General features: G+C 65.8%; 2 protein-coding genes and 1 long non-coding RNA gene across 7 annotated transcripts in view; 2 read left to right on the plus strand and 1 right to left on the minus strand.

Annotated features, from left to right (window-relative positions):
* Positions 1–4,978, plus strand: part of Cibar2 (CBY1 interacting BAR domain containing 2) — a 15,188-nt gene extending 10,210 nt beyond the window's left edge. The window contains exons 7-9 of one of the 2 annotated variants that reach the window (XM_015496277.2): positions 899–1,012; positions 2,167–2,268; positions 2,818–4,978. In XM_015496277.2, the coding sequence (XP_015351763.1) occupies positions 899–1,012; positions 2,167–2,268; positions 2,818–2,919 (318 nt within the window). In that variant the 3' untranslated portion in view covers positions 2,920–4,978. Of the gene's footprint in view, positions 1–898; positions 1,013–2,166; positions 2,269–2,817 lie in introns of those variants that run through there. The other variant, XR_007343639.1, reaches the window with a different exon arrangement.
* Positions 4,979–6,072: 1,094 nt separating this feature from the next.
* Positions 6,073–16,946, minus strand: part of Kiaa0513 (KIAA0513 ortholog) — a 37,991-nt gene continuing 27,117 nt past the window's right edge. For 2 of the 4 annotated variants that reach the window (XM_048792560.1, XM_048792559.1), the window contains exons 8-10: positions 16,402–16,480; positions 14,668–14,745; positions 12,523–13,572 (exon numbers count right to left, since the gene is read on the minus strand). In XM_048792560.1, the coding sequence (XP_048648517.1) occupies positions 13,305–13,572; positions 14,668–14,745; positions 16,402–16,480 (425 nt within the window). In that variant the 3' untranslated portion in view covers positions 12,523–13,304. Of the gene's footprint in view, positions 10,214–10,758; positions 10,854–11,114; positions 11,196–12,522; positions 13,573–14,667; positions 14,746–16,401; positions 16,481–16,946 lie in introns of those variants that run through there. The other 2 variants (XM_015495998.2, XM_048792558.1) reach the window with 2 other exon arrangements.
* Positions 6,914–16,946, plus strand: part of LOC125613147 — an 11,309-nt gene continuing 1,276 nt past the window's right edge. Inside the window, exons 1-5 of the long non-coding RNA XR_007343640.1 lie at positions 6,914–7,025; positions 12,361–12,530; positions 13,335–13,593; positions 14,642–14,798; positions 15,228–16,421. This is a non-coding gene — a long non-coding RNA (uncharacterized LOC125613147). The remainder of the gene's footprint in view (positions 7,026–12,360; positions 12,531–13,334; positions 13,594–14,641; positions 14,799–15,227; positions 16,422–16,946) is intronic.

Raw genomic sequence — 16,946 nt, forward strand, 5'->3', positions numbered from 1 at the left:
CCCCCCCCCCAGACTGTGGCACTCCCCCCTCCCTGAACTTTCAAACAGCAGCCCCCTCCCACCCCGGCACTCAGCTGTGTCCTGCTGGGGCCAGGGCAGGCAGGATTGTCCACTGGGCCCCGCCCTGCAGGAGCCTGGGCCTGGGGCAGCAGAGACCACCAGGGCCAGCTGATCCAGAGAAGTGTAACTGGACGGTCAGTCATCATGGCTTCCAGGCTGGGCGGCGTCTCCCTGCAGCCCCCCTGCTCTCCAGGGAGGCCCACTTGCAGCCGGAGCCTGCAGACAACTGCCCGCTGAGGGGGAAGACCGCCGTGAGCCAGGCGGGGCTGAGGACTGGGCCTGGAAGGTCCTCCTGACCACCAGCCCTCCCACACGTCCAGTACCCTCTGGGGCAGGGCAAATGGGCAGTGTGATGGCCACCCCAGTGCTTTTGACCTTGGGCCCCACAATGCCACCCCTGGGATTCACCCACAGGTAGACCAGCCGGGAATGAAAGGGTGTCTGTGGAGGGTCTCTGTGACTGCCGTGTCCCCGACAGCAGACCTGGAAACCAGCCAAGTGCCCCGGGGCTGGGGGGGGGTCAAATCAGTCAGAGTTGCCCACGGGCCAATGGGAGGCAGGAATGAAGAGAGCTTCCTGCCTCAGGAGAGCCCAGTAACCAGGACAAAGGAGAGCTCATCCTCCAGGGACCTTCTGGAAGTTTCTATCTCAAGGAAGAGAAGGGGAGGGGAAGGGCAGGAAGGGGCAGGTGTCCTCAGCGAGGACTTCCTGCAGTCTGACTTTGAGCCGTGCAACAGCATCATCTAGTTCAAACACAAATAAACGAAAACTGACCTTGAAATTCCCTGAAGGACCCCCGCCCCGCGGGTGCTAACGTCACAGGGCTTCCCTCCCACAGAGGATTTTCTCGGACTTCGTGACCATCGAGATGGTCTTCCATGCCAAGGCGGTGGAGGTGTATTCCAGAGCCTTCCAGACGCTGGAGAAGTACAGCCCGGAGAGAGACCTGCAGGTGGGCACAGCCCCGCTGTCCCTGGATGGCTGGGCTGGAGTGTGACCTGGGTTCCGCCTTCACGGGGCAGTCGGCTGGGAGCGTTTTGCAGCTGTCCTGACTGTGTCCTGATGACCTAAAAGCCCACGGGCCTTCCTAGGACACCTGTCCAGCTGCTCAGTCTGTTTCTGTGGGTGTCCCCGTGTTCGGCGGAGGTGGGCCGGGTGGGTGAAACACCCCCTCTGGGTGTCGTTGGAATGTCATGTGGTCATCGCGACGGGCAGCGCAACACCTCAGACAGCCAGCAGCACGCCTCCCGGCCCACGCTCCGTCTGGCCATGAAGTACCAAGTGCCCGTCACCCTGGTGGGACCTGAGTAGAGAAGCGTTCTTGTAACAACGTGCCCACGCAGGCTGTGATGCAGTCACTGGCTGCCGGCATCTCTGTGGCTCAGGCTGATGGGGCTCCCTGGCCTGTGTGCACACATGCTGGTCAGGCACAGGCCGCTCCCGCCAGCCGGCAGGTGAGGGCCAGGCGGTAGGCAGGTGAGGGCCAGGCGATCAGCAGGTGAGGGCCAGGCGATCGGCAGGCCTGGTGCCTGAGAAGTCACGGTGCCCTTGCTCTGGGCAGAGCACCCAGCGAGCACGTGTCCTCCTGGCGAGGGGCCCTGGGACATGCTACACTCCCTCGAGGCCTGCCCCCAGACCCTCACTGGGCTGCAGCTGACCCCCACCTCGGCTCCCACATGGCGTGGGCTCCCTCACCCATGGCAGCTGCTCCAAGCAGTGCCCTGAGATGCGGGCAGCACGGAGGCAGCTTCTGCCGCTCTGTTAGACGTGGGCCCCGAGCGTGGCTGGCATTCGAGGGCAGGGGATCCCTCCCAGTTCCAAGGCTCTGGTGCCACCTCGAATCTCCACGGGCTCTTCCAGGCTCAGGTGCCTTCCAGCGTCCTTCCTCCTGACTGTGGACCTGTTTCCTGGCCTCCCTGGGCCTCAGTTTTCCCATCTACAAGATGAGATGAAAACACCCGCTCAGGGCCTGCTAAGGTCGCCAGGGCTCACGGGCAGGAAGGCCCAGTTAGGACCTTGGGCCCCGTTGGTGTGAGCTGGCCGGAGCCTTCCCACTCCCACCCTGAGCTGGCCAGTTGTGTTCACCGCCCCCGGGTCCTTCCTCAGGATTTTAGGGCCAAGATGCACGGAGGGTCGGGGCATCACCTGGCCCGGCCCCTCTTGGATGCCAGCCCCTCTCCATCTGTGCCGTGGCCTCCAGGCAGCCAGGTGAGACTTGGGTGTGGGCGGGAGTGGAGCCCGGGACAAAGTGAAGGGAGTGGGATGGGGGCCACCCGGAGGCCAGGGCACAGGGCAGCGCTGGGTCCCGAATCCGCCCTGGACTTTGCCTTGAAGGGGACAGGCACTCGCCGCCCCTTGCCGGCTGGGGGCTCCCTGTGGCAGTGTGTGCCCCGAGCGCCCCCTGGAGGCATTCTGAGGAGTGTCCACTGCAGACAGGTCCCCATCTGTGTCCTGACCCCTGGGGGCAGGGCTAAGAAGTCAGTCAGGTCCCCTGTCATCTCACAGCCCTGGGCACCTTCACAGGAGACCTTCATAAGTTCAGCCCCGGGCCCCAGGGCAGGCGTGGTCCTGAGAGCCGTGGTGGGCGGGGGGGCTCGGGCTTGCGGATCATCCTCCCTAGAGCAGAAGAGGAGAGCAGCCCCAGCCAGGCCGTCTCCCAAGCCACTGCGGCAGCACGGGCCCTGGGGACTGGCTTGTATCTGTTGGGCTGTTTCTGTGACGACCAGGGTGATGACGGTGACAATCACTGTTGTTCAGGGCGCTCAGAGCACCGTGCGCAGCCAGAGGAGAGAAGAGGCGCAGAGTGGGGACTCGGTGGAGGAGGACCTCGGGGGACAGGAGCAGGGGCCCCGTCATTAGGGCAGAATTCCCAGGACAGGTGGGAGGACGGGGCTGACCGGGCCCTGGGGCAGGTGGGCCCTGCACCTGCGGCTCCCCACCCCCACGGAGGCTGCCCTGAGCTCGGCGGAGGCCTGTGCCTGGGCAGAGTAGGTGTTCAGTGAGGCCCACGTGACACGCTGCCTTCAGATCTGGGGACAGGTCACCCACACTGATATTGGAAGCACAGCAGACCCATGTCCTGGGGCTGACCAGCAGGTGCCAGGCCCCGGGGAGGGGCCCAAAGCATCAGGACTGCACCCTGCTGCTCTGGGGTCCAGGCAGGCGACCTGAGCAGGAGCTTCGGCAGGGCCGCGGCCACCCTTCTCCTTCCTGGTGGTGCCCGTGCCTGACGGCAGCCTTCCTCCTCACGGGCCGTGTGCACAGCCTCCCGTCACACGGGTTTCGGGCTCGCCGTGCTCTGCCCAGGTCAGACTCCAATGCACAAGTTCAGCTGTGACCCACGATGTGATGTGTAGGGGTGACCTGGGGACCACGACACGTCATGGAAGTCCACAGGCCTCGGGGGTGACAGGAAGAGGTGGCGGTCTGCAGGAGGCTGCCTGCTGGTCCTTGACCCTCCCCAGGCCAGCCAGGGCCTGCCCCTCCCCGAAGGGCGTGACGGGTGAGGCTGGGGCTCTGGACACACCCGAGGTGGTGTCTCTGAATGCCATGCACCACCGAGTCGGCATGTGGACAGGTGTGCCCGGGGCCTGAAGCCTGGGCACCTCCCCTGTCCCAGCCCCACCCTCGGAGCCCCTCCTTGCATCTGAATTCCGGCGTGACGCTGTGGGCAGCAGAATTTCAAACGGGCTGAATGTCCCACAGGGACGTGGAGCCGGAGGGAAGTGCCCCCAGCTGTGTCCCAGGCTGCACCGTGAGGGGCCACGGTGCGGAATCAGGGTCATCTGTGCTCCCAATGGCTCAGTCCCCCAAAGACTGTGGCTGGGGGCTGCCCGCCCCATGGTGCCTCCAGCCGGCCTCGTGGGCAAACGCCCCGCTCTGAGCTGGGCAGCACTGGGTTTGAGCCCCCACGTGGGTGCCACGGCTTGCTCACCAGCAAAGTGGGAGACACACGTCTTCCTCTGGGATCACTGTGGGGCCAGCGTCCTCACCACAGTGACTTTTACGACCAGAGGTCCCGCTGCTGGACCCCTGCAGGAGCTGCCCAACTTGCCCAGCAGGACGCTCCCTCCCAGGGTAACTGAGGCCCGCCAGCTGTCCGCAGGGCAGGAGGTGTGGACAGTGGGCCGTCCTTGGCATGACTTTGCACGGGGAGTGGTCACACTGTGTATTTCCCCCTTGCTCTACGCCGTCTGTGGGACCGTGAGCACACACACCTTCCACGCCGTGTCCCCACTGCACGCGTGGTTTCTGGAGGGAGGTGGCCGCGCTGGCCCTGTGTGGTCCCAGGGCTGAGCAGCGCCTGGCACGCAGTGGGTGCTCACCAGTGTGAGCTGGCTGAGCGGGGCCTCCCTCTTCCCCTCTGCCCCAGCGAGCAGAGAGGCCCATTGTTCCTAGGAGCAGCTTGGATGGTCGCCAAGGGCCGCCTTGTCACTGTCTCCTTGGGTGGTCACTTGGAAAGAAGCAATAAAATTCCGAGACTCTTTCTTGGGCAGGAGGGGAAGGGGGACGAGGCCCCTCGCGGTGAGTCTCTGTCCTCGGCGCCGGTCCTACCTGCACACTGTTGGTTTTCTCTCCTGGTCGCTGAGGACGGACCCTTCTCCGCCCCCCCCTTCCCTGTCCCCAAGGCCACTTGTGCAGGTTTCTACCTACAGGAGGAACAAAGCCCTGTCGTCCCCTCCCATGAAATCAGGGGACTGAACAGAGTGCTTGTCCCCACCTTGGCAGAGAAGAGGTGCCCCCCGGGGGCCAGCTGCTTGTGGCCTGAGCCAGCGCTGCCTGAAGAGCAGGCCCGGGGGGAGCCCTGGGGACACCGCGCAGGGGGCTGGCAGCGGCCATGCCCCGGCCTAGCAGAGAAGCAGCTTTGTTTAGTTTTGTGAATTTTGAATAATAAATGTGTTCCCATAAAGCAAGACGGGAAGTGGGTCCCTTTCCTTCCTTAGCAGGACACTGGCCGCGGAGCCCCTCGGGGTCCACTTCCGCACGGAGGCGGGTGGGCGGTGAGCAGCTCAGCTCTGCCCTTGGTCGAGCTCCTCCTGTTCGCACAGGACGGGGCCCGGGGGTGACGTTCTCCCGCCCTGCCCTGGGTGCAGTGGAGACACCAGGCTCCCCGAAGGTCTGGCTGAGGCGCGGGGTCTGCTGGGGAGGTGGAAACACATGGCCTCTCCCGGTCGGTCAGCCCTGCCCGTGCCCTGGCCCTAAGAGGAGCCGCCTTTCCCTGGAGCTGGCCCCTGAGCCAGGGCTGCCCCTGCGACGGTGGGATCCCCCAGGCACAGGGAAAGGTCCAGGGCACCCCAGGCCTGCAGCCCCACGGGCCAGGCCCTCCCTGCACACTGGCTGAGAGGGGCAGCACCCCCAAGTGGCAGGGAGTGTGCCCAGTCCACTTGGGGGTCCTGTCCTCCAGAGCCACCAAGGGGAGTGGTTCCCACCCCAGCTGCTGGCCTGGGGGTCCCTGCAGCCTGCTGTGCTCCCTGGCCCAGGCTCTCGGGCCCCTGCCAGGCCAGAGCACTGCCGCTACCAGGGGCTGCCCATGGAAGCCAGGCAGCCCAGCTGGGAGGGTGGGCTCGGGTTAGGTGGGTGCCGGGCCATGGAGCCTGCCGCCCCAAAGGAGAGACAGTTGGACGGGATTCGAGGACGCGGGATTAGGATCCCCTCCATGGGAGGCCATACCGTGGCCCAGCCGGGTTCCAGCCCAGGACCAGACCTTCATTCTCTATCACTGACCCCAAGTGGCCACGCCGTCCATGGGCAGGGCTGCTCCTCTTCCTGGCCCTTGGCCTTCTCACCCCAGGGCGCAGCCTTGGGGAGAAGTTGGTTTCTCCTGCGGAGCCACCCACCTGACCCTTAACTGCCCCCCCCCCCTTTCTGGTGCTAGGGATAGAGGCCAGGGTCCAGGTCACGCTAGGCCAGTGTTCCTCCTCTGAGCTACGCCCCAGGCCTCTGACGTGACTGCGAAGACTGCAAATGCAGCCAAAAGTCCTCGTGGGCAGGCTCGCAGACGTGATCACACCGTTTTTAAAAAGATAATTTATTCCCGTTTCACCTCCGACAGTCCGAGGTGTGACACAGACACAGATGTTTCCTCCTCCCCAGGGAACAGCTGCAATTTCAGCTGCTTTGAGATCTTCAACCTTGAAATTTTCTCAACCTTAAAATATACTCCTAGGACATCACCTGTGGGACACGAGGCCACTTAACACAGAAAACACTGGCGTCATGGGGTCGCCACAAAGGAGATGGTTAGAGGCCAGAATGGGCCCAGGACAGACTCAGAAGGGGATGAGGGCACAGGGTGACCACCCCGGGGTTCCAGCAGCAGCACAGGGCACAGTCAGGCTGTGGTCAGCCGGATCCCGACCCTCGCTGTCGTAAGGGGACACGTGCTTCCTGCTGGTGGAATGTTCGACCCAACCTTCTCAGGTTGTCCACTGACGCTGGAAGGGACAGTCCCCAGCAAGTAGGCTGGACTCTGCCCCGAGGGTGCCCAGAGCTTCACTGTCCCCTGCAGGGGAGGGCTGGGTACCCACACTGTCAGAGCCCCGCCCAGGCCAGGGACACTGAGTAAGCTGAACTGAGGACGGCACCAGGACGGGCCTGGTCGCTGGTGGTGGGCAGGCTGGCCCCACGAAGGTCCAGCGACCCATCCTCCCCAGGGACACCAGACACACAGGCCAAGAGGTGTAAGTGGGACAGAGCTCAGAAGGAAGCCTCTCCAGAGCCCGTGCGGGACAGTCCTGGGGGGGGTGGGCCTGCCGTGCGGACCACCCGCAGCGCTCCCCACTCTGCTCCCTGACCGCCAACGCCCTCCTGTTCAGGCCCGGGAGTGGGTGAGGGGGAGGACAGACAGGCCAGCCGGGCGGTGTGGACACTTGAACACTGCCACCAGTCCGCCAGGCACGTCCGGCCAGTGCGGTTCCCCTAACCCAAAGCTCTTCAAGGAAACGGAGCCCGAGGACCTGCCCGTGGTGAGTGGCTTGGAGGACGTGAAGGAGGCAGCTGGGCGGGGTGCAGAGGAGCGAGGGGAGCCAGGAGCCGGAGGGGCCTGCAGAGACCTCCCGAGGCTGGGCCACTGCCACCCGAGAGTCCCTTCCCTCTCCCACAACAAGGGGCTCTCCAGCTTTGAAATACCCTGCCCCTATGCCCGCTGTGCCTGGCAAAGCCCTGGACTCCCTGGTGTCCCACGTGAGCATTCCAGGTGACAGGTGTAGAGCTGGTGAGGCCATCGGGCCTGCCCGGACCCCTGAGGACTCAAGAGCCACGGTCAGCGTGACCGAGAGGGTTGGCGGGCAGCTCCAGGGCCCGCCAGGCTGGAATCTTTCACTCTCCTTCACGGTGGGAAGCCCAGACCCTCTCACCAGGAACCCAGGACAGCCAGTGCTCCTGGGTGGCAGGTGTCTACAGAGCAGCCACGGAGCAGGCCTCACAGCTGCAGCCCTCTACCCCGCGAGACTCTCTGCCCCATGAGACCCTCTGCCCTGCGGGCGGCTGTAGCACCAGCCCCGCCTCCACTCAGGGCAGGGAGGACACTGGGCAGACGTGGCTCTGGCTCTGAACAGGCCTTGGGTCTCCGCTGTGGCCTGGTTCTAGGCCCCGCGTTCTGTGGACGGACGTGAGCATCAGGTGCTGATGTACAGATGGAGACTGGCCCTTCTCCTGGTCCTCTCGTGGTCCTGAGCTCTCAGCCGAAGGCCCCCGCCCCGACAGACAGCCGACTGCAAGCTGGACTGAGCACGGCCCTCCTGGACACGGGCACGGCCTCACAGCAGGGACGTGCTGGCCCGTTGCCCACTGTCCTGCTCGCACTGTTTGCCTCAGCAGGAGCCACGTGGCCTGGAGGTCAGGCAGGTGGCAGGAAATCTGACGACAGCCCCGGAAGCTCCAGCTGCCCGCGCGGCCTGCTGGGGCTGGAAGCTCCTCGTGGGAAGCAGGAGGCGCCCCCTGTGCCCATCTGCAGTGCCTGGTGCCCAGCAGGGTGTCAGAGTCACGCCCAAGTCATTACATGTGGCCAGGCCCTGGGGAGGACGCCTCAGGGGGCCGGCTGAGGCCTTCTGGTCACACTGACCGGCCTCCTGGAGACACTGGCCAGGGATACCTGAAAGTGAACTGCTCACCAAAGCCAGCTGTCGGCAGGGGACAGTGGGGAGACCCTGAGGGACTGGGCCGCCACGTCCCCAGCGGCCAGCTCTGTTCCAGCTGTGCTGTGAGGGCCACGCCCAGCGGGTGACGCTCCTCGGAGTCAGACTCACCCCGGCTCTGAGCCGGGTCTGCGAGAACCAGGATCAAGGGAGGTCGCACGTCCATGTCCCTCCTCGAGCAGCCGCTCCAGGGCCCACGGGGGCCGGTCTCAGGGTGCTTCTGAAGCCCGCAGGGTCAGAGTGGCTGGCCTTCTCCACACACAGGTGGGTGTCGTGGATGCCGTGAAGCCCACGCAGTTCAGTGACACTGGTGACAACACGGGAGAGACCTCCACGTCACCCCGCGGGCCTGGCGGGGCCGGCCCCTCCAGGGCAGCTTGGCGACGGCAGGCGACCGAGGGCCGTCAGGAGGGCACGTCACAGGAGGCTGGCACTGGAGCCAGGAGGGGACACTAAGAAGAGAAGCTTCCCCGATAGCTGCGGGGCAGAGTCCCTTTGTACCCTCACCAGCTCGACTCTGTCTTCCAGTCTGTGGAGACGCGTGGTGGCTGGGACCAGCCTGCACCGTCCAGACAGTGGCCGCAGCCCGCCCTGTCTGGTGGCATCGCTGGGTAGACGGGGTTTGCATGCATCCAGGCCCCCCACCTCCTGCAGGCAGCCTTCGCCAGAGAGCACGTGGGGCCACCCGCCATCGTCACCCAACATCAGGACATGTGCCACATCAGCTCAAGCCTCAGGGTCTGCTCGGGACGCAGGGAGGCTCCTGGGCACTGAGGGGTAACCAGCAGACTGGGTCAGTGGTGCTCGCGGGGGAGCCCGTGGCTCAGTCTGTGCACTGAGGGGGATGAGGGAAGAGGAGCCCCAGGAGGAGCCCACGGCTGGCGTCAAGGTCAGCGGCCAGAACAGCAGCGGCCAGAGGCAGAGGGAACCCAGCTGCTGTCCACACGGGGAACGGCAGGCCTGGGCCAGCACGCCGGGCGCTGGGGCTTGCACTCCGTCCCCACAGGTGGCCTGGCACATGCAGAGGAAGCCCAGGTCCTGGCTGTGGCTGAAGGGCGTCGAAGGGCAGGAGGGAGAGCCACGCGGAGGCCCAGGCTGGGCTGCAGAGGTCCCCACGGCCCCCGGAGGAGGCTGTGGGGTGGAGGCCTGCGCTCAGAGCTCGGAGCTGAGAGTCCACGCTGCCCACTGCCCGCAGCCTTGCTGGAGCTGCTTCAATGACATGAGTCTTCAGTGTCCCTGCCTTTAATGACACGAGCGTGGGGCCGTCCCTCCGGGAAGGACGCCACTGCCCAGCTGCTATGAGGCTCCTCTTGCCCATGCTCCTCTCACGGGATAGACCATGGCGCAGCTCCTGGGCACTGGGGACGTCCTCAGTTCTAGAAGGAAGCTCAGCGGCCCTGCGTTTGGGAGGCTGAGACCCCTGGGTGACCTGGGATGGCAGGAGTGTCCCCTACCCGAGTGTCTCTTTCTCCTTCTCTCAAATAGGGCGTGTCTGTCTCTTGGTTCCTGTGACTCCTGTTCCCATCATAGAGGGGACAGAGAGCGAGCAGAGTCCACTGCACAGGGAGGCCAGCCACCCTGCCCTGGTGGCCTCCAGGACTGTCCCACAGCCACGGTGCCCACCCTTCCTTCGCGGCCCTGCAGGTGCCCACACACTTGTCCACCTCCGAGCCCAGCCTGCCCCTCTGGCCCTCAGCAGGGCACGGAGGCGGCTCCTTCGCCCTCTCCACTCACAGCCTAGCACTGAGGGTGCAGAGGTCCCTCGTGGTAGCCATGTGACCCAAGGGACACTCTGGCACATGGATGGGGCAGACGCAGGCAGCAGGGAGGGGAGGACGGCAGCCGGGTTCTTCTAACCGCTAGTTCCAGGGCTGCGCGGCGCAGCCCTGGGTGCCGCTGGTGTCATGCAGGGTCAGAGGTGGGGACAGCCAGTGGCTGCCCTGGACATTAGCACAGGCCCTCCGTCTCCTATTCAGTGGCCATCTGCTCAATGTGGTCACTGAGCAGCTTGTATTGCTCTGGAAGAGAAGACGATGTCACCATGAAGAGAGGGGGTGGCCAGGACAGGCGCCCCACAGCTCCCCCCAGGCCTGGCCACGGGCACCCTCCAGGCCACCGTGGGCCCTCTGCCACCCTCCAGGTAGGGCTGTGCCGCAGGGTGCTTGGTGAACAGCTCGGCACCAGCACGCTGCGGGCACGAGTTTCAAGTGGGCCTAGGAATGGGGTGGCCTATGTCCTGGGGACTCCAGAAGACAGAGTGCCCCTGCCCCTGCTGCAACAGGGCTGTGACCACCCTGCACGGCTCTGAGGGGTGGGGTTCAAGAACCACAGGGGGCCATCAGGTGGCACCGGTGGCTGGGTTTGATCAGGCTCAGAGCGCCAAGCGCAGGTTCACCCCCGACCCTCGCTGTGCGGGGGAGCAGGAGGCCCCTGCCCACCCTGCTGCTCCGTCTCCAGACACGGGGACTTCCTGTCTGCATGGCCTGGGAGAGAAGAGGAGCCACCCGAACCCGCCCGGGTTCCCCGCCCCCAGGTGCCCGGGCGGTGGCCGGGCCGGGCTCACCCTCGTCCAGGTGGCCGATCACTGCCTGCTTCTTCAGAAACTCGCGGCACAGCGTCTTGCTCAGCCCGAAGGCCAGCATGTTGTGCGTGAAGGTGCTAGAAGGGAACACGGCCGTCACCTCCCGCTCCTGCTGCGGGAGGGAACTGAGACGCCCCCTGGGCCGGAGGTCCCGCATGGGGCCCGCCTGGGTGGCCAGCCAGAGGCAGAGCACGGGTACCTCGGGAGCCACCAGCACTGGGAGCTGCCCACGCGGTGCCCGGAGGGGACTCAGAGCGGGAGGGAGGCCAGCGGGGCTCAGTCCTCCACCCTGAGTGCGGAGGCCATGGCTGCCGGTCGGGGCTGCCCGCCGCTCTTACCCCAGCTGCCCGAAGGTGATGTTCTCGTGGAACCGCAGGCTGTCGTCCCGCTCCTCCTGCGTCATGTGGCACCACCTCTCCCTGCGGGGACAGGAGGGCTTCACACAGCCATCTGCCGCCCCCCGTCCGCCCGGCGGTGCTGGTGGCCCAGGCTCTGCCTTCCTGGCTGGAGGCCTGTCCTTGAGGAGTGGCTTCTAGGAGAAGCCCACCCTGTGACAAGGTGCCGAGGGCCCACCCAGCCCCCTGATGTCACTCTGCCTACAACCAAGAGGCTCTGTGGCCTCGGAGACGCAGGAGGGACGCGGCCTCCCGGAGTCCTCCCGGGTGGGAAGGCTGCCTCCAGGTGGAGACCCAAGAGGAGAGGCAGCTCTGGCCTCCTAGCAGCTGCAGGCCACCAGGAAGGACCCCACCAGGAAGGGAATTCGTCCTGATCACAGCGCAGGGCGGAGTGTGGGCATCGCCTGCCCCGTCCCTGAGGGAGCACTGAGCTGAAGGGGGTCCAGGGCAGGACCCCGAGGGTCCCGGTTAAGGCCCACCTGCACCCCGCAGTGGGGGTCAGGTCATGTCACTGCTCCTCCCTTCCAGCCTCTGCCCAGGGGACTGGGGCCGCCCCTCCCTGCCCGGCCCCCTGGTCAGACCCTGCACCCGGGCACCCGGCGGTCGGAGAAGCAGGTAGAGGAGCCGCTGCAGGTGGGCAAGTTCATTTTAGCCCGTTTCCCCCTAAAAGGGGACTGGACGCTGAGAGGAAGAGCAAAGGAAGGAGCAGAAACCGCCCGGAGAACAGTCAGGACAACAAGGGCCAGGGATGGACGGACAGAAGGACACAGCTCCGCTCCTCTCCACCCCTCGGCCCGAGGCTTCAGGGCTGTAGCACTTCTCCAGCCTCTGAGGGCAGGGCCCAGAGACCCCCAGGACGCACTGAGTCCCACCTTATACTCCTCCCCACCGAGTTCCCTCTAATAGTCCCCATGAGGGCTGGCAGCCACACAAATCCTGCCCTACCACTGGCCATCAGGTACAGTTGTGCAGGGAGGGCACTGCACACCCCAGGCCACCGGGGAATGGCTCCCCTGAGTGTTCAGCACAGCAGCCCAGATGCTGCTGCTCTGGACCCACGAGGAGGTGGTTCTCCCTCCTGCTGTGGGGAGACTAGAACCCGGAGTGGACCTGGCCCCGCAGGTGGGGTGGAAGGCGACTAGCAGTTGGGGGCTCAGCTGCTTCCTGAGAGCTGATCTTGGTCCCACAGGAGGCCAGCCCTGCCCACTGCACTCTGGCCCGTGGGCTCTGGATGGGCTCACACTCGCCCACAGAAGGCCCCTCTGAAAAGGGGGTCAGAGGTGACAGGAATGACAGTGGAGGTCACTGAAGGAGAGGTCATGTTGCTGGCCTGGGCACCTGGGGCCTGGGTGGCGCAGGGTGGGTCAGAGGAGTGGAACCCACCAGGGCTGGGCACGGCGAATCTGTGGGGAGGCCCGAGGCCCCGGAGGCCTAGGAGGCCGGCTGCGCCTCAGCAGGGCTGGGCAGCGGCACCGGCTCTCAGGGAGGCCAGGCTGGGCCCAGCCTTCCTGGGCTGTGATGCCAGGAAGCCTGTCAAGCGGGAGGCCGTCACCCTGAGGGACCACAGGACAGGGGCACCACCCCCACTGCCCGCGGGCAGCATCAGGGTCAGGCCCCCCCATGCTCCCTCTGTCCCCAGGAGGCAGCCACGGAGGCCTCTGTGGTGCCTAAGTGCCCGTCTCAAGGACACACCGAGGCTGCGTGGCAGCAGGACTTCTCAGCCACCAGCAAACTCACGAGCTCGCAAAACCAACACTGAATCAGCAACTAGGTCTCTGTCACCGAGAAGACCTCACAGGGCTCCCAACTCGGGCCACTCAGGCTCCAGCCACGGGAGCTCTTGGGGACAGCCCCGCCTGGCTGTTTTCCAAGGGACCTCCCACCCACACAGCTTCCCCGTCACCCAGGGCTGGAAATAAGGCCACTGTGCGGCCGAGTGTCCCCAGGCCCATGGCCCCGGCACCTCCCCCCCGAGGGAGGCCCAGCTGTGGTCTCACCGTCGGCCTGGGCGGGCCAGGTGGACAGCACAGGTGGACAGAGCCCCCTCCAAGCCGGGCGGGCTCTCTGCGGTCACTGTTCTTCCTCCCTGAGCCGCGCTGTGCCCTGCAGGCCCCGCCATCTGCACAGTCTGGGTCAGGGCCCCCGTGCTCCCTCTGTCCCCAGGAGGCGGCCACCGACTGCAAGGGCCGGCCGAGGCGGCGCCCTCCTCCCCTCCGGCGTCAGCTGTCCCTGCACAGAGGGCTCAGTGCCCACCGACTGGTCTCCACACAGACACCTGAGGCCCGCCGCTCCTCGCCCTGGCTCGCCTCCCCAGGGGCCCTCCCGCCCTGCAGCGGCCTCCGCGGCCCCCGGTCTGTAAGGCGGACACACACACCTCTTCTCCTGCTGTCCAGCATCCCCTCTGGAGTGGCAGCGGAAACAGGTAAACAAAGGAACAAAGGAACATGTCACAGTTGTGCAAGATGTGTGGATGAGGACAGGCGGGCTGGCGGGTGGGCAGCGGGCAGGAGGACAGGACGCCGGGACAGGCCACTTCCTGGCAGAGAGCTAAGCTAGAGGCGAGGCCCATCCCTGGGCTCCCTGGTGCCCGCGGGCAGTGTCAGGGTCAGGCCCCCCCATGCTCCCTCTGCCCCCAGGAGGCAGCCACGGACTGCGAGGGCCGAGGCAGCACCCTGCTCCCCTCCAGGGTCAGCTGTCCCTGCACAGAGGGCTCAGTGCCCACTGACTGGTCTCCACACAGACACTTCTGGCTCCTCTCCTCCCGGGAGGTGTGGGCCCCCGCAGTGACAGGAGGGGACTGGCTTCATTAACAAGGGATCAGAGCTCCGAGAGACCCAGAGTCTGAAGCCATGTGACTGGGGCGCCACTCAGGGCACCAGACCTGGCCTGTCCTCCCTGGACCACTGCCCCTCCGTGTGGGGGCTGCACAGTGGGCGGCAGCCTTCTCTTGTTCTAGCAAGGGGGAGCAGGGGCTCTGTCCCTGGGGAGTCAGTGTCCAGCCAGGGGGAGCAGGGGCTCTGTCCCCTGGGGGTGAGTCAGCACCGACCTTCACCCTGCACTTCCTCGTGTTTCTCGGGCCCTCTGAGGGGCAGGTCACCCTCAGCACAGGGTGAGCTGGCAGCAGAAGGTGCGCTTCCAGAGTCAGGGTGGTGGCCACCCTCCACCCGGGACCCTGTCACCGCAGCTTGTCCCCAGGGTCCGGACCCGCAGAGCGAGCAGCAGGGTGGGTGGGGGTCCTGAAGGCCTCATTCCGAGGGCGTGTGCATTTCGGGGAGGTTCGGGCCAGTCATGCTAGGGTCCCAGGACAGAAGCACTCATGCAGGCTGAGCCTCCCCCTCGAAGTAGAGCACGGGCCTCCGGCAGTGGGCGGGCTACAGGCCGGGCAGGGAGGACAGAGGCCAGCAGCCCGGCCACTCCTCTGCTCTCCTCTTCAGAAAATGCGACTAGAGCTGCCCCGTCCTCTTTCCCAGGAGAGTGGACCACACTTGGCTCCTACCTGGTGGTGGGAGAGCGCTTTCTCCTCTCACAGTGGACGGCGTCAAAAAAGGCTGCGTTCCAGAACCTCAGCGTGTGCCTGCGGGGAGACGCAGTTGGCACCGACAGTTCCACCCAGCGTCTTGCCACCTGGTGGGGAAGCTGGGCGCCCGGTGCCTGTGCAGCTCTGGGAGGGAGGCAGAGCTGAGGAGGGGGTGCTGGGGGTCCCCGGGGCTCCTGGTGCTGCCTCTTCCTGAGAGAGGAGGCCGGAATGGGCCGGGGGGCCCGCGGAGCTGCCGTGGGGCATGAAGTCAGGTGGCCTGGGGACCTGGGGTGCAGCTTCAGGCGGCTGTGTCCTCTCTGCCTCCTGGTGAGGCTCCAAGAGGACACGGGGTCCAGCTCTTCCACAGAACAGGGTCTCACGACATAAAAGGGATGCGCCTTGCACAAGGCAGGCACGGGGACGGGACGTCTTCCCGGGAAGGTCGGGGTGGCACAGGCGGCACAGATGGCACAGGGCGGCACAGGGCGGCACAGGCGGCACCTGGCCACAGGAGGCCCCTCCTCTTTCTGTGGATGAAGGTCACCCGGCTACTCACTGACAGAGCTACGGGGCCTGGCTGTGGTGGCGGTGGAGAGCACGCAGCCCACGAAATCTAAAGATCTGCCATCTGGTCCCTCATGGACGCATCTGCCCCGTCCAGACAACACAGCAGCAAGGCCCAGGCCCGGCAGAGTCCCGTCCCTCAAGGTGCCACCTGGCCAGGTCCAGCCTCTCCCCGGCTCTGCTGCCTGGGGGGGCTCAGGTCCAGCCCGATGGGGGTGTCCCCCAAAGTCCCTGTCTAGGCCTCTGCCCTGGGTTCCGCACCCCTCACAGGGCTGTGTGGGAAGTTCTACTGCAGCCGAACAGTGACCTTTGAGGGAGGGCCCATGTCTGACACCTCCAGGTTCTGGACCTCACTAGCCAGAGGATAAGACATGCCTCTGGGCACCTCAGAGGGCTCAGGGCCGTGCCAGCGACTACCCGGGAGGACCTCATCCCCTGACCACCGGGGCGTGGCCCTGGAACAGAACACCTGGGCAGGGAGGTCTCAGCTCAAGTCCCAGCAGCTGGCGTCCCAGCAGCACTGTGGTCACTCTCGTGAGCGTAAGAGAGGACAGGGAGGGAAACGTGCCTGCAGCTGGGGCTGAGCGGCCACCCTGGTCCCGGGAGAGCTACGCAAGCCTTCCACAGGCGACACCTGGACCTGGCGGCCTTCACTGGGCCCAGCTCTTCAGGGTTTCCACCTGGACACTGCCCACCGCAGACCACAGCCCACCCTGGTGGGGACACAAGGAAGCCACGCCAGGCCGACTGGACTCGTGCGAGTGTGGAGTGGGACTCGCCCTCTACAGCGGACAGAGCACGGCCTGGCCGGTGCAGCCTGGCCCTGGCCACACTGAACAAAATACGGTGACACGAAACGTCCACCACAGCCCCCGTCGCGTGCTCAGCCGTCGCGGCTCCTGCCTCCCCGACATTCCATCAGCCCATAAAGGAACCCCGGCCCGCAGCACTCTGCACCCCCTTAGTGGGGAGGGGAGGGGGCAGGGCCCAGAGGAGAGGACACTGCGGGGAGGCCGTCTGCGGCCTAGTGCGGCCCTCCCTCGCTCGGCGTCTGTGGCGTGTGTGAGCTCTCACTCCCCCTCTCCTGAGCCACAGTCCAGCACACAGAGGCCATCAGAGGGGGCACTGCCCTCCAGCCAGGCGCCTTACCAGATGGGCTGCTGCTTCAGGTGTGTGTACAGGTAGATCTTCTCCCCCTTCTGCTCGTCCTCGGGGCTGAACACGGTCACTGCAGGAGGATGAGAGAGGCTGAGGGCAGAGCCTTGGGCAGGTGTCAGCAGCCACCACAGCCCCTCCCCCAAAAGGCCATGGAAACACACAGGGGCCACCCCTCCCAGGAATGCGTTAGAGTCCCTGGAGTTAGGGACTTTGGTTTCTGCCTACTCCTTAGAGAAGTGGCCCTTCCTCAGAAATTCATAGGAAAATAGACCAGGCAGGGACCCTAAGGCCGGCTCCTGGGGGACCCAGTTAAGCCCCTGGGATTTACTGCTGCTGCTTCCTGCTGCCCCTCAACGGTGGGTGGGTTCAGACCCCTGCAGGGGTCTGGGTTACAAGGTCGGTCCAGGCCCCAACCCTTCAGTCCCGTCCCAGGACCCGGCCCCAAGCCTCACCCCAGTGTCCCCTCCTCTAGGCCCTGCCCCTCCCCTCTCCACCAAGGCCCCTCCTCCCTCAGGCCCCGCCTCCCACCAGGACCC

Source organism: Marmota marmota, unplaced genomic scaffold (assembly GCF_001458135.2).
Source record: "Marmota marmota marmota unplaced genomic scaffold, marMar, whole genome shotgun sequence".
NCBI lineage: Eukaryota > Metazoa > Chordata > Mammalia > Rodentia > Sciuridae > Marmota > Marmota marmota.